At 36.9% G+C, this 22,638-nt stretch overlaps 1 protein-coding gene across 1 annotated transcript in view; it reads right to left on the bottom strand.

Annotated features, from left to right (window-relative positions):
• Positions 1-22,638, bottom strand: part of pcxa (pyruvate carboxylase a) — a 160,250-nt gene that overhangs the window by 86,851 nt on the left and 50,761 nt on the right. The window contains exon 9 of the mRNA XM_067375459.1: positions 20,663-20,825. Within this exon, the coding sequence (XP_067231560.1) occupies positions 20,663-20,825 (163 nt within the window). The remainder of the gene's footprint in view (positions 1-20,662; positions 20,826-22,638) is intronic.

Below are 22,638 nucleotides of genomic sequence, written 5' to 3'. Positions count from 1 at the left end.
TTGCTACAGGGTTCCTTTTTGGCCAAAATGCCTCATTCCCAAATGGACCAGCACAATGCTACCTTGTGTGGTTGCCAAGACATTGCTATGCAGTTGCTAAGGTGTTCTGACAGGTTGTTAGCACATTCCATAAAGACTACACAGCCACAAAACAAAGCAACAAGCAATAAGGAGTTTTGACTTGGAAAGCAAAAAAAAAGAAAGAAAGAGCTAACTCAGAGCTGAAAAGAGAGCAAAAGAGTAATCACAACGTGGAGAAAAAGATGAACCCATGAATTAAGGTAGCTGGAGGAGGTTGAACTCCATATATATTCAGCGTTTGTATGATTTCCGTGTGACAAACCTGCATATTACCCACCGGCTTCTCCTGTAAAAACAGTCCTTACCGCTCCGACTGAACCACAATTCACCAGAGAATGTCATTCCAGCAGTCAAGATGATGTAAAATTGCAAATACTGAAACAGTGATATGTAGAGAACCACTCACAAAATGAAACACAACAACAGATGTTATAAACAAAAACAGAAGAATGGGAGATAAATTGTGAAAAAAAAATAAAATAAATAAATAAATAAAAATAAGTTTCAGATTGAAGGAGAAGCAATAAGAAAAACCAGACAAAAAGGAAGCACAAACCTAAATTGAAAATTAGAAAGCACAAACACCAATAGACCCAAGGAGCGGCAGGAGAAATGAGTAATAGAAAGGGAAAGAAAAAAAACAAAACAGAAAAACAACAATAGGAGGATGGGAAGGGGGGTTAACAGAGAAAGGAGCTGCGGGGAAAACAAAGAAATAAGTAAAGAAAATCTTGGGATGTGCCAGAGAGAAAGATTTCATTACCGCCACAAATGGACTGTGATTTTGCAGCATATTTTATTAGGAATAAAATGCCAATCATAGTTAAATTCCAGCCCAACCTATTGGCCCTCCCGGCATGAAAGTAGGGGAGACGAAGAGGAAGTCATGTTCATTTCAACACAATTCAGTAAATGGGAAATTTTCAATTTCATTTCAGGGGCAGACTGAAATATACTGTTTCAGCAAGGTGATGGCACGCTGGAACCAACGAAATGGAGGTCTCAACAAACGTATTACCAGAGGACACAAAATATCCGCTGTATGACAGGCAGCCCAACCGAGGTAATCTGCTGAGATGTTCTGGAATATACAGGGAAAAAGATGAAGACATACAGAGAATTTTAAGAAGCTTCAAAGATGAAGACAGACAAAATATGCTTGTCACCAGCAGAAAATACATTTCCCTGTTCAAAACATCGCAAATTAATATGAGAGACTGAATTTAAGATCAATAGAAAGAGCAGGCGTTTAAAAGAGGGGAAGAACAAGGTAATTTATGGAGTAACAATGAGGGATTTAAGATTTAGAGCTTCACATGAACTGCAGACTTCCACTGGATGCATCCAATTTGTCTCCACATACATCAGATAAATTACATTCACTCCTCATTATTTCCGGCATGATCAAAGGTAGGACTTTTCTCAAAATTAATAATGTGAAGCAAAAACTGTGTTCAGTGGACTGATCACTTCTGAAGTCTCATCTTCAGACAGCCCACAGTTTGTTCACTGCCCGTCTGGTGCATTTCAATGTTCATATACCAATCCCTATCTATGTTTACCTGTCAATATCATCTACCTATTTATATTGGTCTCCGTCTACTACTCTTCACATCCATCAATCCATTTATCTGTCTATGTCTACTTATGTCTATTTATACCTTCCTTAATCAGAATATTTGTCTACATCTATCCGGCCGTCCATCCACCCAGTCTAACGTTTTATCTATTGTTCTCTCTGTATGCAAGGAGCATGGGCGACATTGGGGGGGGGGGAGGCAGGTATTCTTTTCCCATGTTCCCCTCCGTCTCGCGCACAGTTCATCGTGCAAGCCATTCAAAGATACTCCTTTGCCCATGAGCGTGTGAGCCTTTCAAAGATACTCCTTTGCCCCCGGAGCACGCAAGCCATTCAAAGACACTCCTTTCCCCCCAGAGCGTGCGAGCCTTTCAAAGATACTCCTTTGCCCATGAGCGCGGAAAGACGTTTAGTGCATGCACACATGGTCATAAAATGTCATTATTATTATGTTACTTTTATTATTAAATTAATGTTGCACTTCATTTGCCCCGCGATATCATAGCGCACCACCCCATAACCGACGTGCTGCGAGGACAATAAAATATTAGTTAGATAGCTTACTAATTTAAAGAACAACTTGTTTAACACGAAATACTTCTCGATTCATGAAAAATACAATTTTTTTCTCACTAAGGGCCACAAGAGAAATATTAAGAAAATAAATTAAATTAATCTCTCATTGTCTCTAAGAGAATATGCACTGTTATTGCAGAGTCAGATGGCAAAAGCTCAGTCAGTTTTTACTTTCAGTTTCTGTAGTGAATAGGCCTAATTGACTGGAGTTTGAGACTTCTTCGCCCGCATAACTCTCACGCAAAGTTTGCTCATTGTTTGTGTGATATCCACTAGCTCACCTTCATGGTTTAAAATGGAAATATTTTCAATATTGCGACGTGGCATTTTTCTTTATCACCAGTTGCTCGCAAAATGACGGACACTGTTTCACGTATCGTCCGCGTAATTTACAGTGCTAATAAAATTAAGTGAATTATTAAATGAGTAAATAAACAAAAAGCAAACTTAAACTTGTTTGCTTAAAATTTCTGCGAATAATTTGCTGATGCAGGTACAAAAAAACGTTTTGTATCTGCAAAAAAAAAAAAAGAAAAAAGTTCTTGCCCCCCCTACCTCGATATACAGTATACATTTTCAGATTTCAAAACCTTTAAAAAGGCTTTGTCAAGTTTTTGTAAAGTTTGTAAATTACATTTATTTTTTCCCCAATTTGATTTGCTTTCATTTAAATTCAAACTGCTGTTCTGTATCCTTACCTCAATTCAAATTCAGGAACTAAACTGAATTTAAAAGGCAATCTCAATTCAGTACTAATGTTGCAAAGAAGGTATTAAATGTTGCTAAAAAGATATTAAAGTGTCCTTTTTTCACTCTCTTAAGAGCCAGAAAACAAGCTACAAAAATTATATCTGGAAATAACAGTTATTTGAACACAGACATTGAATGTCAAATAAGCACTCAAAATAACCTCATCAGTTAGCCCTACGGAGATAAACACAGGTCAACAGCATTCCAGCGGGTATTGGAAGATGGAGCACAGCATGTACATCACATAACACTCTGAATCCCAGAAACACCTGTTGTCCCCAAACCAGCATTACATCAAGACATGAATAGAGAGGAGCGGGCACCAGAGGCATTGAGACACTTTCATCTTATTTAGCTGAGATATGAATATTGCAGCCAGCACGCACAACGGGCAAAACAAATTAATATTTAAAAAAGTTAAAAGCCAGAGTTTCCAAAGTTTTTTAGTCCCATCTTCCCAATATAACAATGAAATAAACATGAAATCTAAGTATTTACACAAACCAGTTCTTGTTGTGCATGATTCACGGATTAACTTCATAAAGAAAATTTTTTTGCAACTAATAAAAACCAAAAATTAAAATTATGAAATGGCCTCTTTTCATAATCCAATCAACTCCCAATGGATATAATCAAGACTTGCCTTTCACTTTAATTCAGAGTTTAGCTCCAACCCCAATTAAACACACCTGAACCAGCTAATCAAAGTCCAATTAGGCATACTAGAAACTTCCAGGCAGGTGTGCTGAGGCACGTTGGAGCTAAACTCTGCAGGACAGTGGCCATCCAGGACCGAGTTTGGAGACCCCTGCTTTAAAACATGTCGCATTTTGGAAGTAATATGTTTCATGTCTTAAGTGTCCAAATACTTTGTGGACCCAACGACATCCGAATATGATAAAACCTCCATGAAATAATCTCCATGACATTTTATAAGCCATTTTTATCTGTAGGGGAAGTCAGCTGTTTCTTATTGGTATGGATGTAACAAACTGCTCCACATAAAAGAGAGAAAGTACTAAAGAGTGTTGTTTGAGGCAACTCAATGTTGCAGACAGTGCGTTGGAGGTCAAACTAGTATAATTAAGAAATCTTGCAGGCCTTTGTACCCAGAGAAATGCTTTAGGCTAACCCAAAATCTGCAAACGTGATCCTTCAAAAACCTTTTCTTGTAGACATATTTGTCTACACACATGCGGCACATGAGACCACAACGGTGCGCCGTATACCTGCCTGAGGTATTGAAATTCATTTTGTGCTAGATTTAGTTGTGTTACACTTGGCGGTGTTATCATGAAGCTGGAAGGGTTTTAGTGCCCCATGAGCCATTAACTGCTGACAAGAGCAAAAGGAGAAAAACCCTCAAGGAAAAAGCAGCACTTTACTTACAGCAAACTGCTCGTGGAGTTGGTCTCAATGGCCATGATTTTACGTCAAGATATATGTCTCCCACGGCCATGCAGATGTCTAAAGGCCATTCGGGAATCTCAAGTTCTGCTGGATCAGATGAATTAGTAAACGCATTTGGGAGGATGTGGCAAAATCTCTTTACTTAAGGGTAGCTCAGTTGAATCGATTTGTCTCGAAGGGATTCTACTGCTCCGTTTACACTGGGAAGATAGTCATTCTTATTGAACAAGGAACTAATTAGGCAAGATCTTTTTGGCATTATCTGAATTTCAATATAAATGCCTCCAACACCATGGTTTTATCTTGACCAGTCAAAACAATGGATAAAATAAGGTTTTAGATAAAAAGCTTATGCATATGTGTATGTGCACTCCTTAAAATGCTCTGATACTAAAAATCGATACCACGCAGCATGTAGTATTTGTCCAGACAAAGAAACACAGACCGACCATACATAGAGCACAATGGAGATATCAGAGAAGAATATCTATGACGTAAATATATGTAATTAACAGAATATTAAACAAGTTAGCCTAAATATTCATGCTATAGCTGCTGTGCGCAAGCTGATATGTGAAACATGCAGAGTGGATTGTGCGTGCGACGGTCGATCGCAAGTTTTCTGTGTGCAAACATTTGAAGCACGTGCCCAGAAAGCTGCCTCTCAGACAGAATGCAAATAGCCTATTAAATTGTGTTCTTTTCCATGTCTTTTTTTTCTTTAATGGACAAATTCACACAAAATTGTCAAAATGAAACAGTCGGTTATATCTTAAGTGAATGTAAACAGATGTTAAAGAAAACACTTGAGTAACAGTAAGTTGGATACTGTATGTGCAGCTTTTAAAGTGACAGCAGCCTAATAAACTACTGCTGTCTTTGTCTTTGTTGTTAGATTAACCTTGAGATAACAGTAGCTCATAAAATACATTTTAACAAGCATATTTAGGTGTGAAAATAACTGAAGGAAATATCTATTTGCTAAACCAACTAATTTGATTAATATTCTTTTAATTTCTCTGCCAATATTTTTAAAAATTAGGAAAATACAGGTATTGGTACTCGGTATCGGGAAGTACCAAAAATGAAAGTATCTGTATTGGACTCGTTCTGGAAAAAGTACATCCCTATCTATTTTTTTGTTTGTTTGTTTTTTAGCAGGAGAAAGGGACGCAGGTTCAAATCCAGACCTAACATATAGTTTAATAAACAAAGGAAAACTGCAACTGAGAAATTTTGTTGTTTGAAAAAGAGCAGATTTGATTTACTGTTTTATAAAATAAAAAAATAAGTCTTATGAATTTGGAGAAACATAAGGGTTGGCAGATGACAGAATTAAAGTTTAAAGTAAATCATCCATGGAAGGCACAATTTCGACATGAAGGCACAATTTCTGGCACAACATTTCAATCAAACATTTATCTACAATAAATGTGCACAACTTAATTCTCAAAAGATACAAGAATTTTGGTAGTCGCATTTAAAATCCTCTCAAGGGAAATAAAGGCTTTTTGTGACTTCTGAGTGTGTATTTGGAGAGATTAAGAGGACCATTCATTTTACATAAACAGAATATGGGATGCGTTGTCCTTTTTGGCCTCCTACAGATAAAACCATGACAATATTATTGACCTCTGCTAGTTTTTAAACCACTGTTTTTGATTTATCTTGGTATTTGGAGTCATTGTGATGGTGGTGACTCATCATCAGTTTAAGATAACAGATAGTCAGCTTTATATTCGTATAAAACATATATTCTTTGAACAACTAGGAATTCTTTCATAATTGGGAAACACAGACCCTGAGGCAGCAAAAGCAGCTCCACCTCATTACATCGTCTCAGTTCTTTAGTTGGGATGAGATTTGGGTGTTAGTATTGAGCATTTTAGACCATTGAGCACCGCGCATCAGTAGAGTTGCTAAACAATCAGCGGGTCTTTAGCTGGATGCCTGAGGCTTCAGAACTCCTGTTGGATCTATTTTCAGTCGTATGAGCTTTAAGTGTTCCTCCAAGGTCCTGTATAAATTACTGTTCATCAGCACTGCCCTGCACTGCACTGAATAATATTGCAAAGAGCCTGTAGTCAAAATGAAGCATTTATTTAACATGGCAGGGCAGGTTGAACCCATCCCCAAACTGATCATTACGCCTGACTCCCACGGGGGGAGATTTAAATGGATAGTTCACCTAAAAATGAAAATCCTGTCAATCATTTCCTAACCCTTATATAATGATTTATGACTTTTATTTTTTCTGAGGAACAAAAAATTAAAAGTAGATATTTTGAAAAATGTCTCAATTTTTTGCTCATACAATATAAGTCAACAGGGTCAAATGAAGTTCTTCAAGCCATACAGGCTTGAAACAGCATAAGGGTAAGGAAATTTTCATTTTTGGGTGAACCATCTTATTGAGTAAGTTAGTTAAAGTGCCCCTATTATGGATTTTTGAAAATTACCTTTCATGTAGTGTGTAATGTAGCTCTATGTGAATGTAAACAGTCTGCATCATAAATAAAGTTATTGTCTCTCAAAAGAAAGTCGACTCAACCATGGATAACATGTCACCAAAATGCTGTGCTCTGCACAGTGAAAGTAAATTTGGTTTATTTTCACTTCCAAAAGGTGAAGCTGAGAAGAATCAGTGGTTAAAGATGAGACCGTTCCCACTTTATTTAGACCAACTTGCTCAGAATCACAACCTGTAAGTGTGAATAATTATTGGTGCGTATATTTTCTACCGAATGTTCAAAATACATAGTTTTGTGTTTTAGCTATATTGTGTATGTCACCAGCTAACCGGCTAACTCATGTTTAGGGATGCACGGTATATCGGTATCGGCCGAAATATGTTGATTTTTATTATCATCGTTATCGGCCCTATAGTAAAATTTGGCCAATATATTAAAGCTGATAAATTATGGATTATTTCCTTCAGCTGAAACATTTCAGATGTGCACTGTTCATTATTATGGTTTTGAACTGCTTGAAATATGACTGGAGTCACTTCAAAAACAAAATTCAATAAACATAAAATTATAATGAGAAATTTATAAAATTGTGTGCTTGGGACATGGCTTTTAATAGTGAAACTTTTGTCTTTTTAATAAGGCTCTCAAAAATTATACAAAAATTTGGATTTAGATTTACCGGCTTTCAAATATAAAGAATTATCGGTTATCCGTATCGGCCAAAATTCTCATATCGGTGCATCCCTATTCATGTTATTACTGTCTTACTGAAATACTACTACTAATCAGCTGTGGGTCATTATTACCTAAAATTGTCCATTAATGCAGATTGTCTGTACTTCAGTAATGAGGTTAGGGTTGAATAACTATTGAATAAATATTCCTGCTCAGACTGATATGCTAAAATCGACATCATCATTACTGTTTTCTCATGTGTACAATCACTGACCTTTAGGAAGCCTCCAGAGCTGATTCAGTTATGGTAACAGCCATTTTGTTTCTGCACGCGCTGTAAGAGGTCGACCAATCACAACAGAGTGGGCCATCTGGCCAATCAGAGCAGAGCAGGATCGCAGAAAGGAAGGATTAGGAGAGACTGATTCATCCGATGAGTGAAAAATGTGGTGATATGCAATGTTATGAGAAATTAAAAGTGTTTTTTGACCTTTAAAGGGATAGTTCACCCAAAAATGAAAATTTGATGTTTATCTGCTTACCCCCAGGGCATCCAAGATGTAGGTGACTTTGTTTCTTCAGTACAACACAAATGATGATTTTTAACTCCAACCGTTGCAGTCTGTCAACCATAAAATGCATGTCAATGGGAACTTTGTCTATAAGAGTAAAAATAAACATGCACAGACAAATCTAAATTAAACCCTCAAAACGATCGGTTTGAGTGAGAAACCAAATAGTATTTATATAATTTTTTTACCTCTAAAACACCACTATGTCCAACTACCTTCCACATCCGGTTAGTGAGGTCTGAACATGCTCTGACAACGGAAGTGATGTCAGGGCAGTTGTGCAGGGCAGTTGGACATAGTGATAGGTAAAAAATTATATAAATACTATTCGGTTTCTCGCACAAACCGATCGTTTCGTGTCTTATGACATGAATGTGTTGTCACGAGCCGCAGAGTTTAATTTGGATTTGTCTGTGCATGTTTTTTTTACTCTTATAGATGGAGTTCCCATTGCCATGCATTATACTGCTGACAGACGGCAAAGGTTGGAGTTAAATCATTTGTGTTCTACTGAAGAAACAAAGTCACCTACATCTTAGATGCCCTGGGGGTAAGCAGATAAACATAAAATTTTCATTTCTGGGTGAACTATCCCTTTCATGCATGTAAACCTATTGTAGGAGACCTCCTAAACAGATTGAGGAACCTAGCATGATAGGGGCACTTTAACTGCTAAAAGTTTATTAACAATGGGTGAATTTGACTAGTTGCCCATATTAAACTTCAAGAACAAACAGCCTGTGGCACACTGAATGTGTGTAGCATATTTCTCAAACATCAGGTAGTGACAAAACACATATGTTCAGACGTGTCTACACTACACTCCATGCACTGTGGTTCTTGGGGGAGTTTTGCCACCTCTCCAATAATGTTTGTAAATGGCCTGCGACGCTACTGCCATTTCTAGAATACCAATGCATCTTCCGCAGTAACACCCAGTCCCCAGGCGTCTCCATGTGCACATGTCTGGAAATGACAGCTTGGCAATGTGACTCTTGATGGAGCTGTATTGTTTTAAATTGTGTGGCGGCGGCGGGAGTTTGCATCTCTGAAAAAGACAGTAGCAGACTCCTACAGAGCTGTGGCGAGGGAATGCTAACGTCGGTATGGTTTCAGATTCATACCTTGGGTGAAGGGCGAGAGGAAATGCACCGTCATCAGTTAGAATCTACAAAAGAGAAGCATGTCACGTAAATGAGAGGAGACAAGTCTCGCGCCAGCCATCTGGAGTAGAAAACAATATTTTCTCATTTCCTCTCTAATAAAGGAAGACGTGAGATGGCTCTTTCTCAGGGTGCTCTGTGTGTATTATTGGCAGACAGGATGAAAGATGAAAGGCTTGTGGTCATGGAGATCTGCTCCAGAGATGCCCACGGAGCCAGTGAGGCGATGTCACACAAATCAACATATGCTTTACACCTACCTAGGAGGCATGAATCTTTCCCAGAAATTTTTCAGCATGTTGTTTCATCCTCCATTTATTTTCTTTAATTGGAAGCTCTAAGAACAATGTCCAGAGGGCTGCTGGTGGACTTTCGCAATCGAGTAATATTTTAACTTGGCATGAGGCCTCGCTCAACATGAGCAAGACAGTATCATATTAACCTATGGTCAATGTGAAGCCATTTAGAGGAAATAAAAAGCAAAGCATTTGTTTACATGAATAGGGTACGTTTATTAAAGCATTTGAGGCACAAATCCAATTTTTTCTTGTTTATTTATATTTATTTTTTGCGAGAACTATTAGTGATGCAAGACAAACACATCACAAGTCTGTATCCTCCTCACATCATGCCCTGTATCAAAGATTCTGGCCTATCCCACATTTTCACTTCTTCATGTGGGACTAGCCAAAATCTGTCAGGTCTTGAATACAGGCCTTCACTGTATTAACAATTAAAATCATACACTAGTGTCATAATCTATTGAACTGCTATTAAGTTATTTAACTTTTTTTTTGCAACATTTTACAAAAAATATATAAATTATCAACTATTTTAAAGGGTTAGTTCTAGAGGTGTGACGAAATCTCGTGTCACTCGCGAGACTAAAATATGACGAGATTTCTCGTCGAGGCCAAAAGTAGTCTCGGGATATTGCCATTACAGAGTGGTTAGGATGATTAGGAAAGAATATGCCACCGCTACGTTTTGCTTTGTATTTAAATAAAAAAACATTTAATTCAGTTAGATAACGGTGACCGGCGCTCCATATTTACAGAGTACAGGCGATCGCTGAAAGTGAAAGTAAACGTGAGCGCGCATTCAAACGCGATTTCAATACCCCGCATTTTGAAAGCGGCTCCCTGATGAATACAAATATCTCTCAATATGAAAGCTATTTTAGGCTGGGCAGTGTAGTTGTAACCATCTCTCAGCTCTGTACCAAAGAAAAATTTGGTCTTATTTGCAATTTGAATATTGAGAGAGTGCGATTATGGTTGCACTTATTGTAAAGTGTTACCAAAAAAATGAATAACAGTTTTTTCTTAATCTTATTAAGCACAAACAATAAGGTTTCATTTGTTAACATTAGTTAATGCACTGAGAACTATCATGATCTAACAATGAATGACTATTTTTTTATTAACTAACATAAACAAAGATTAATAAATACTGTAGCAAATATATTGCACATTGTTAGTTGATGTTGGTTAATACATTAATGTTAATAAATGAGACCTTATTGTAAAGTGTTACCTTTTTTATTTATACTGTTTTTATTTCTATGATCAGTTTGTGGAAAGGAGTTCAGTTAGGATGTCAAAAGTTGTAGAAGCTCATAAATCATGTACAGTCTGAAGAGACTGATATCATACAGAAGAGAAGTTCAGTCAGTTGAGTTAGTGGCAAAATCTTTTACAGTACTTGAGTATTGTTGTCTTTTACTGCATATGATAATTCATACTCAGAAAGTAGAACTGAAATGACATTCATTACAAGATGATGTCATTAATTACTCAACCTCATGTCGTTCCACACCCGTAAGACCTTTGTTCATCTTCGAAACACAAATTAAGATATTTTTGATAAAATCCGATGGCTCAGTGAGGCCTCCATTGCCAACAAGATAATCAACACTTTCAGATGTCCAGAAAGCTACTAAAGACACATTTAAATCAGTTCATGTGACAACAGTGGTTCAACCTTAATGTAATGAAGAGACGAGAATACTTTTTGTGCACCAAAAACATTTTTTTTTAGTGATGGGCGATTTCAAAATACTGCTTCATGAAGCTTCGAAGCTTTATGAATCTTTTGTTTCGAATCAGAAGTTCAGAGCGTGCATCAAACTGTCAAAGTCATGCCCCCCAGTGGTGAACCACTGAAATTTCGAAACACTTATGACATAATGAAGCCTCGTTTACTGAAATCACTTGACTTTGCCAATTTGATACATGCTTGTTTTGAAACAAAAGCTTTGTAAAGCTTTGAAGCTTCATGAAGCAATGTTTTGAATTTGGCCATCACTAGATATTTTTGAATAAAGTTGTTTTTGTTTTTTTGGCACACAAAAAGTATTCTCGTCGCTTCATAACATTAAGATTGAACCACTGTAGTCACATGAACTGTTTTAAATATGTCTTTAGTAGCTTTCAGGGTATCTGAAAGTCTAAATTATCTTGTTGGCAATGGAGGCCTCACTGCAGCATCGGATTTTATCAAAAATATCTTAATTTGTGTTCTGAAGATGAACGAAGGTCTTAGGGGTGTGGAACGACATGAGGGTGAGTAATAAATGACAGAAATTTCATTTTTTGGTGAACTAACCCTTTAACTTTAGTTGTGTGCCCCACATTTTGTGAGCAACCCTGTTACCACATGATTATTAACCCTAATACTCAAGTAACACAACTTTTTTTAACATAACTTTGACCCTATTTTAGACAGCAAAACTAAATAACGGTTACAAAGTATTTTCTCCATTTTTACACAAAGTTCATAAGAACTCAAGCTAAAACAAAAAACAAATAAAACAGCTTATATATTCAATTCAATTCACATTTATTTGTATAGTGCTTTTCACAATACTAGGGTCATTCTATAATTGCATGTACATTTGGTGTCCAAACTCATTATTTTTTCTGCCTTTTTCAAATGTTATATTTTAAACAATTTTAATAATTTGTTACTCATTGTCATGGATCACAAGATGTTACAGGTCATAACAATATAATATTTTCTGTAAAAAGTGTCTTATATAGCTTAAAAAAAAAAAAATCATGATTCCTTGTTGTCTGAATTAGTCAGTGTCAATTCTGTTACTGTCAAACTCTGTTACCAAGGTAGAGTAACATGGTTGATAGAGCATGTGTATATAACTGTCAATTCTGTTACATACTGTCACACACACATGCACATCGCACATATACAAAATGTATTTTTGGAAAGTGCCAGTCATGTAGTGAGGAGCAAAAGGGAACACGAATCACATGCTACTTCTGCACACTGAAATTCCATTTATCAAACGAGAAAATGGAAGAGCGGCGCTGTCCTCCGTTTCGTGAATTATGAACTCCCATTTCCACCACAGCAGTATTTACCATCAGCACATTCAACAACATAATTATGTTTATTATGATGATAATGCAAATCACTCGATTCTCCTCATCAGCATTATGTTCTCTCAGTGCGCCAGCAAGAGCCGATGCGTTAATGAACCAACACTTGCTCACAAACACATGCAACATGAGGACTGAACGAGTACCACCACCATCAAATAGGCTTGTAATCTTCACAGCTAAGCTTCAATAAAGTCTGCATACAAAGCCCAGACCCTATAACAGTTTACATCTAAAACTACACGTATAAATCACCCGAGCCTCATATCTGAAGAATTAGAGTGAATATGAGATTTTAATTCCCCATATACAGAATATATTTCCTCTGATGCACCATGTTATGCTAAATGCTTCTACCTTCTCCTCTCCTTCACTCTCATTTGATTACAGAGAGCACCCTTCAGACAACAGCCATATTTTTTTTTTATCCCACAGAAACAAAAGCACAGAAGAGCTCTCAGTGCCTGTTCCCTGCACGCTCTCATCCCGGCACTTCACTTTACCCATTATGCACTCATTTTCCCTGCAAAACAAGAACTCGGCCGACCTGTGCACCGCCCGCCCTCTTCTGCCTCAGAAGCACGACATCAGACATGTCAGAAAGTGAGGAGAAACTTCTAAGCAGACAGAGGAACCGTGAGATCAACTCTTTTCTCTTTACCTGCAGTCTTATTTTCACATCAGTCACCACTGCACACAAACACAGGAGAGCTTGAGTTGACATACTGAAATGGGAGAAGATCTAATTTGTGGCTGATTACTCCTACATAGCAGCACATTTCTCCATCTCTGTTTCTCCTATTTTTTCACTAGTTTCTATCCCAGGCCACAAGAAACATTTACCTCAGAGCACAATTTTTACTTTTACCAAATGTGCCAATTAGACTTATATATAGTGTATATATACACATGTATATATTATACACTACAGTTTAAATGTTTGGGGTTGGTAAGATTTTATGTTTTGAAAGGATTTAGTTGATGAAAAACACAGCACTATTGTGAAATATTATTACAATTTAAACTAATGCTTTCCTATTTTAATATGTTTCAATATGTAATTTACTCTAGGGATGCACCGATATGAAAATTGACCAATAACCGATAATTCTTTATATTTGAAAGCCAATATATTGGCCGATAAATCGAAATCCAATTTTTTTTTTTTTTTTTTGTCATTTTAGAGAGCGTGATTACAAAACACAAAAGTTTCACCATTAAAAACCATGTCCCAAGCACACAATTATAATGTTCTCATTATAATATTATGTAGCCTATATGCCTATATTACACTTAACTATATTTTCCTTTTTGAAGTGATTTCAATCATATTTCAAGCAATTCAAACCATCATGTTGAACAGTGCACATCTAAAGTGTCTCAGCTGAAGGAAATAAACCATTATTTATCGCCTATAATATATCGGGCTGAAACCGATAACATTAAAATTGAACATATATCGGCTGATACCGATATGGTGGCCGATATATCGTGCATCTTTTGTAACATTACAAATGTCTTTTGCTCAATTTATTGTCTTTCTATTGTCTACTATAATCTTACTAACGCCAAACTTTCGAAGAGAAGTAGCTCACTATATTTAAGCTATTTAAAAAAAAAAAAAAATACCAATATTGTAGTAAGTAGATTCAAAATTTTAAAATGTAAGAACTACAACACAGTAAATCTCTAGATAAAATAATCAAGGCATGTTTCAATAAATGAATATGAAATCATTATATGTATTTATCATTTATAATGAACAACAATATTTATGCTCTAAATCACTCACAAATCTTATGATAATTCGATAATCTCCATTCAGTTTCACACAATATTAGTTTTTTTCATGCCTTTCAACATTGGACCATTTCATGCTTTTCATCTTCAGAAAGATCTTTCTTCCTCCCCATATTGCATGAGAACTGTGACTTGCTTAATAATGTGGAACAACCTTTCAGTAGGGTTTCCATAGATCTGGCAAATTATTTTGTCTGAGATTGATACCAGTTATCTAAAAAGACATGGAAAAATAAACAAACAAACATTTTCTTAGAAAAACTAAAATCTAAATGTTTATTCTACTGAAATCTTACTGATATGTAAGATACCTGAACGTGGTGTATTAAGTCATGAAATAACCAAAAAACTGCATGCATGTAGGCCTATATATGCGTCACATATCTCTGGACTGAAATATTCTGCTTGGTGAGATCACAATATAAGGCACAAGCTTATATGTCATTTTTTAATGCATAAATAAATGTGAGAACTGTGCATTTGTACTAGAAGATGCTGATTTTGCGTTAATTTATAAAGTATGAATAAAAATGTATCACACTTAAATGCATAATTAATTTTACATTCTGGCATTTATGTGCTGTTGACTTTCACATCAGCAAATGGGAATTCAAAAGAGAACACTTTTTTTCTTTGTAGGCCTACTGAGTTTAATTTTAAGTATGATAGAACTGTTGCAATTATTTATTTTGACAATATAGAAAGTTAAACATTTAGTGTTTACTTTTTTGGTTACTTTTTGAAACAAACAAACTCTGAATTGGTGAAGAGTTCATTGATTATACATAAAATTCAATGAAGGTTGAAAAATCTTTGAAGTACAGTATGTAGTTATCTGTCTCATCCATGGACAATAAAGAACAAACTATTGGGGGTTCTGAGAAACAGAACTGACTGAACAAGTTGAAATTTAGCTATAGTATGAGCCCCTTTATTAATTTTTAGTGAGGAATGATTAAAAAAAAAAAAAAAAAAAAAAGAAAGAAAAAGAAAAAAATGGGTCAAATTCACTCAGCAGTCCATGATCTCAATTACAATTAAACAAAACGAACTGTATTCAGTTGTGTTGTAGGCACAGTCCAGTAGCTACATTATAATCAGACTAATTTTTATGTTTAAATAATGAAGATTTCTGTGCCACCCCAGACTGGTTGCTGGTCCCTGCCTGGCCACCCCTATGAAAAAATCCTGGCTCCGCCACTGATCTGGATTAAGTTGATTTGAAGGGTCAGTCAATCCTTCGTACAACTTGATTATACTGTATTACAAGCAGGTCCTAATAAAGTTACAGATTAACTGGAATGTCTTGGTGTTATTTAATCGTCAAAGCCAATTTTCATTATTGTGTGCTGAGTGTTAATTTTGGACCCTGGTTTATCATCTTTCCCAACAATCAGTCTAGACTCTCAACCTATTTGTTGGTCAATATAAACCCGTAATGAACCACAACATCTAAGCTGATGTTGAAGCTCTCGTCTCCTGGATCAGAGAAGCTCAGTCAAATTCTCAAAATCTCTTTTTCCCTCTTACAAACATCTCATATTCTCTGGCTTACACTCCATTAAAGGAATTCTCACTCTGTTTCTCTGCTTTTTAGCTCTGGCATATAGACAGACAACAACATTTAAACTTCGCCCAAGTTCTCTGCATCTCCTGCCCCTCTCCCTTCATCTCTTCATCTGTATGGATCCTCATCCCTCTCTTAAGCGGAAACATTCTTCCAACATCACAGGATGTCCACGTCAGTCTTTGAAGCTGAGTGCCAAACACTTTGCTAAAAGGTAATGGAAGAACATGCTTATCAGAGTGATCCAGCTCTCTTTTGATACAGCCAAGACCCTGTGGCTGGATGAAAGAACAAAGATTTCGCCCAGGCACGGTGTATCCGAAGATGCATCTGGACCATATGGAGTTGTCTAACCAATGAGTTGGTGGAATGTGGGTATAACTAGATGATTATAGCATGTGGTTTGTCGACTCCTCGGATATATACACACACACACACACACACACACACATCTAGCCTGCAAGATCTTGATTAGAGACCCTAAGAGACCCCGGTTAACCTTGCGGCTTAAAACCAGATAACCACTCAGTCTCACATGCGCAGATCGACAGCATGAGTTGGGCTTGTGAGATGTTTGGACAGATGTAAGGCTAGTTGCTCAACAGTGACTGGGCACAGAAAGCTGATATCAATATTTGTTCAATTATTCATCCACAAACAAATCATTTCCATACAGCCTCAAAGGTAAAGTTCCCATCAGCAACATCTCAGACAATTTCACACCTCCACGATATAAAAAAAATTACAAAAAAATACAGCTGCAGCGTGGTAACGTATGTGTGTATTGAAAGTGTTTGTGGTGGTCAGTGTTCTTCTGAATCATAAAATGTGACCACATCAAGTACAGTTCGGCATTTGGGATGGGGCCAATGTCTTAGAAATTGGATACCTGTTCTGGTTTTCACAACAACAACAACAACAACATGTAAAACAAATTGATATACCAAATGTCGTCATATTTTAAAATTTGGGATCTGCTACAATGATACTACTATTAAGAGTTATTCATGTTCCTTTAACAGTCTCCGCAACTAAGCTGGTACTAAACTACTACACTAGTCACTCCTCCCAGTCTGCACATAATAATGAAAGAGCATGCACATAACACCATGTAAAGTACTGAGGTCGAATAAATAAAGAAGCATGCTGAACTCCATTTCATGTTTGGTCTTGTTTAAAGGCACACTATGTAAATTTTGCCACTAGAGGTCACTTATTCAAAACAAAGGCATAGCTTGATGATGCCTTGATTTCACGGGGTTGTCTCCACGTTTAAGAATCTGACTGATGAATCATATTCATGGATGAGCTATTGTATTAAAGATTTATTAACATTACATAAAGAAGGGTGTCAGAGCCGAATGAGGCCGTTGAAGCGATTGATAATGAGAGACAACACGACACACGGCTCGAAAGCAGCGGAACTTTTATTATGCTGCAGACGAGTGTAACACAGTGCTGTTTATCATATTAGATACATTCAGGGTGCAATTTGTGAAAAAAACAGAGGGAGGGATGTTTTAAAAAGTTTTTTTTTTTTTTTTTGTGAAAATTTGTTAAAGGGGGGGTTGCATGCGATTTCACTTTTTTAACTTTAGTTATTGTGTAATGTTGGTGCTTGAGCATAAACAGTATCTGCAAAGTTACAGCGCTGAAAGTTCAATGCACACGGAGATATTGTCTTTTAAAGTTATGGCATTTTATTGCCTACAAAAACGGGTGGTTTGGACTACAACAAGCTTCTTCCCGGGTTGGTGACATCATAAACCCTTGCTATTAACATAAACACTGCCCCCGGGAACACGCAACAAAGTGGACGAGGCCATGTGGCACAGTATAATGAAAGCGGAAGAGTTGTTTACACCGAACGCGAGCTGTGCGACGCGACGCATCAAAAGATATAGAACCCATTATATTCTGTGATATTTTCTGAATCTACACGAGTTTAATGCTGGATTTACACAAAGGCTTTTACTGAAAGATGAAGCCGTTCCCACTTTAAAAGCAGAAGCTGCTGTTTATCAGCCCCAAACTGTAAGTACGTTTTTTTGTTTGTCTTTTAAACTTAATGTTACAGTTCTGTTGCTATTTTTAATGCATCTAGGACGTATACAAAGAGCAACTCGTTTTTGCTAGCCAGTTAGCTAAGTTCTAGTGCAACTAACACCAACAAACTTCTATGTTCATAGACAAACAGTTGTTCATGCTATAAATTAAACGCTACCTTTATAAAAATGCGACTACTCAGTCATGTATTTACTACAGGAAAGCTTTAATCAGGATAAAACTGTATATTGAAAGCTAACAAACAGCAGTGACAGCTTATCTAAACACTTTGACACAAATACTAAATGAAATACCATTCATAAACATCCTTCAAAAGCCGCGATTGCAGAGGTTCTGCTTTATCCTCTTCATCTGGGTCTGATTCGGCTCAATTTGATACAGCAATGTAGGCGCTTTTATTTACTTTCCACCTAAGCGCGTAACTACGAATGGTAAGGGGCGTGGCGTTTCCAGACGCTTCAGCGAATCACGACAGACTGGGCCAGTAACCAACCTGCTGACCAATCTGAGCACATTGCGTATGTCGGAGGGAGTGGCTTCATAGAAGCAGGAAGTCAAACGAGCCGTTCATATGACAGTGGAAACAGAGGTGTAGAATTAAGATAAAATATATGAAAAATACAGCGTTTTCAAAAAAACGAAGCATTAAGACATGTTAAACTGTGCCCCCAAAACACAATCAAGCCTAGAAAAAAAACATGTAACCCCCCCCTTTAAAAACCACAGTAGAGCTATATACTATTTTTGGCACCTGTTACAGAAACATTTTGAAGTATTAGATAGCTTAGATATTTGCACCACTAAAATGACACTAATAATTCGTAATTTCTGATAGAAATGCAAAATCAATTGGTAGTTATTAAAAGTTTAATATTTATATTTAATTAATAATTAATATTAATAGTTATTGTGACGAAACACAACCCTTTACATTAAATTGCGTTTAGTCCCATTTATTTTTGATCACAGTGCATACATTCATTAGACAGAATAAGCCGGGCCGTACGCAGGGTTTCATACCGAGGTCAGAAAGTGTAGTTTGCTAGGAGGGTACGGGGGCATGCTCCGCCGAGAAAATTTAGATTTCCCTGGTGTACATATGTGCATTTTTAAGACATTTTAAGGCCAATAAATTGGATAACAATTTAAAACCATGTCAACAAATAAATGCATGCACAGTTTTGAGGCAGCTTTAATCACATGTTTAGTAATTTCATGATTTAACTTACAACAGAACAACGACTTTCTTTTGCGCTTTATTTAAGCTATAATAAAGTAATTATGCAGCTCGCGCCAGCGCATATGTGCATGCGATTCTTGAGTGCGCGCCACGAGCACAGTATAACGGCTGATTGTACAGTCATGTTAATTTTTGAGAGTTTTACCGTCATAGCCTGACAACATATCATCTGACCGCAGTTCACTGTTGTTCAACTAAAGGTCCCTCGTCGTCACCTAACGTTACCTTTTCTGCGCTTGTTTGACTTGCGTCTGGCACTGAGGCGAAGTTGGAATGCGCATCTGAAAATTCTCCCATTTGTTGTGGTCATAAAGAGACAGCTCTATATAAACGCAGCATTTTACTTGGTGATGGTTTAAAAAAATATTTTTATTTTTGCTATATTATATGCTCTGTTGGTGGTTTGTGGAGTAGCATCACCCGGGAGGGATTTTTTTTTTATCCCCCCCAGGCAGAGATACATAAACCAGAATGGGGGAAATCCCCACCATCCCCCCCTACAAATCGCACCCTGGATACATTTGTGTGTTGAAAGTTGTTATAATGCTACATTGTGCGTTCGCTTGCCGACTACTATGAGACACTTGTTGTACAATGCAGTAAGCTAGATCGATATCAGGCATAGTAAAACATGGTACTCGCTGTAAATCAAGAAAACGAGATTTAAACAATACGACTTACTGTGTTGAACTATATAATTTTTGAGCTATTAGATTTCTGTTGATGAAATTATCCAAACAGTTGCTCACCTGTCTAATAAAACATGATATTTAAAGTGTCTTTGGTGTTACCATGGTTTCTACAAAAAAAAAAAAAAAAAAAATTATTATAGGAACTGTATTTTGTAATATGGCATTGTTCATATTTGCCTGTTTAGGCACAAAGGTTGTGTTTTAGTGGCCTTCACTATCACTGCAGGGGGATGGGGGGAGGGGAACAAACAAAATTTCATCTGCTTTTTAAATAAATAAATGCATATTATAGCCTATCTGCTCATCCTGTAAGTTCATGATTAAAAACGAAAACAAAAGCTATTAAAAGTATTAATATCATTAAAATATAAAAATTAAAATTACGGCTAATAGATATGATGGAATTTGTACGGCCCTGACCAGACAATAAGAAAGTCTAAAGTGAATTCAGATAGATATGTATAACAAACCATATCTGACACACACATACATATTTATATACATATTTATGTGCGGATTTATGTGTTCATGTCAGATATGCTTTACATTAAGTTTTAAATAAATATATAAATCTCTCGTTTTTTTGTGTGTCCAGCTGTTGAATGTAGGATGTTAACCTACCTCCAGTCTTCCTGTGTCAGGCTGGAAGCCACGTGCTGGGTCCTCTGTGGTCACACGGCACTGGATGGCATAGCCATTGATCCGTATCTTGTCCTGTTTCAGACCCAGCTCAGGCAGACTGCGACCTTCACACACTCTCAACTGAGCATGTACCAGATCCACACTAGACGAGAGGGAGAGAGAGAGAAAAACAGCGGTTATATTGCATTTGCTAAACAACAAAAACACACCCTGCCACAGGCCCCATAGCCAAAAAAGAAACGCATTCAACACTGACACTTCATCACTCCATACAAATACACATTATCAGGTCAGACCCCTTCAGTGATCTGGAATCACAACAGAATCACTCAAACCATTCTCAGTCGCTTGACATTCCAGCAGGTGCAACACGCAGAGAAAATATTCACACTGGTGAGGCAAGAAAGCGCGAGATGCCTGCTTGCTCCAATAACTTCTATTAGACAGGCTTGACAACTAGCAATCCGCTTCACAACACTGCTCTCGCTTGACAAGGAGTGGAAAGAGTGGATTGTAGAAGGAAACGAGCGAGACACTCAACAACATACAAACAGGAAATGCTCACTAGATTCATGGCCAACAGTTAGCGCCTGATCCACTCTGGCCTCAATAGCTTCACAATTAAATCACTCCCTCAGCTCAATTGAATGATCCAGGCTTTTCCAGGGCTGATTGGCTACATTTGGCTGAATCTGCTATCTTATTGTATAAGTGCTTTCCCTAGTGTAAAGTTGGATTTATTAAGAGCCATATAAATCACAGTGATATATTTACTCACCCTAGATTCACCGAACTCATTCCTCATGTCCCACAACTCCTCATCCTCATATATCAGGTCAATTTTCTTCTTACAGGTGCAAAGAGAATGGGTAAACCAGGGCTGACTAATGGGGGAAACTTGTCAGCATTATGAACACGCTGCCTTTTGTTTGGAATCAATGTCGACATGTAAGGGAAACACTACAAGGTATTTATTCCTAATTACTACTGCTTGTTTCACCATATCGGGAGGAATAAAAGGCATTCAAACAGCTTCAAGGCTAAAACTTCATGATTCATCCTCTTTATGATGAATGAATTATCAAATTACAAAGTGCTAGTGTGTGTGTATGTGTGAGAAAGACAAAAACTGTTAAAGTACCCAGTGGGTCACAAAATATTTTTAACCAATAAAAGAAGAGCAAGTATTTGCTTTCATGCTTTGCATCAATAATTTATGCTACAAAGTGTCTGCCTTTTTTATCTCTGGCACAGGAGGCATTTTGAAAATGTAGGATTTCTCGAAGGCCAACATGTATAAATCGCACAGCATGCTTTTGATAACACTACTGCAATATATTTATATGCACATACACATGGTGATGGCAAAGGCAATATGTTTGCAGAGCTCTCGACATTATCTGGCTAGGCCTCATTAATTTTTTAACAATGGTACAAACAGGCTCTGAATATTACATGCATATGTCTTTATGACGCTGGCGTCTAATGATAACATCTCTCACATGAACTCTGGTCATAATAGCTGCAAGCTGAAATAATTACCAAATGAAACATCAAAATCAGCTTAATGGATTATCCTTATTATTTTCTTTGTGTAAATATTGTAAATTGTTAAAATGACATTTATCAGATGATACATTTGGAGTCTTGAGCGGCAAACAGTAAGGTTGCAAGTTCAATCCAAACTAAGTGAAACAATTCTGCTCGTTTCATGGACCCTGATCAACACACTTAACCCACAAAAACTGTCCCTTGCAATTAATGAACTGACAGGGCAATTCACCGTGGATGAGCTAAAACGGTTAAAACATTAAAAGCTTTAGAGCTAATATAGCGTTACTAAGAACAGCTTTTAATGTTAATCTTTCAGAAACCTACTGAACAAATTTAAAGCCTTGAGAACTGGGAATCTTGAGAACTGGGAGGAAAAGTATAAGAGCAAAAATCAAAATCAT

Source organism: Chanodichthys erythropterus, chromosome 22, assembly GCF_024489055.1.
Source record: "Chanodichthys erythropterus isolate Z2021 chromosome 22, ASM2448905v1, whole genome shotgun sequence".
NCBI lineage: Eukaryota > Metazoa > Chordata > Actinopteri > Cypriniformes > Xenocyprididae > Chanodichthys > Chanodichthys erythropterus.
The sequence above is the reverse complement of the archived record's forward strand: the minus strand, read 5'-3'. Positions and strand labels throughout refer to the sequence as shown.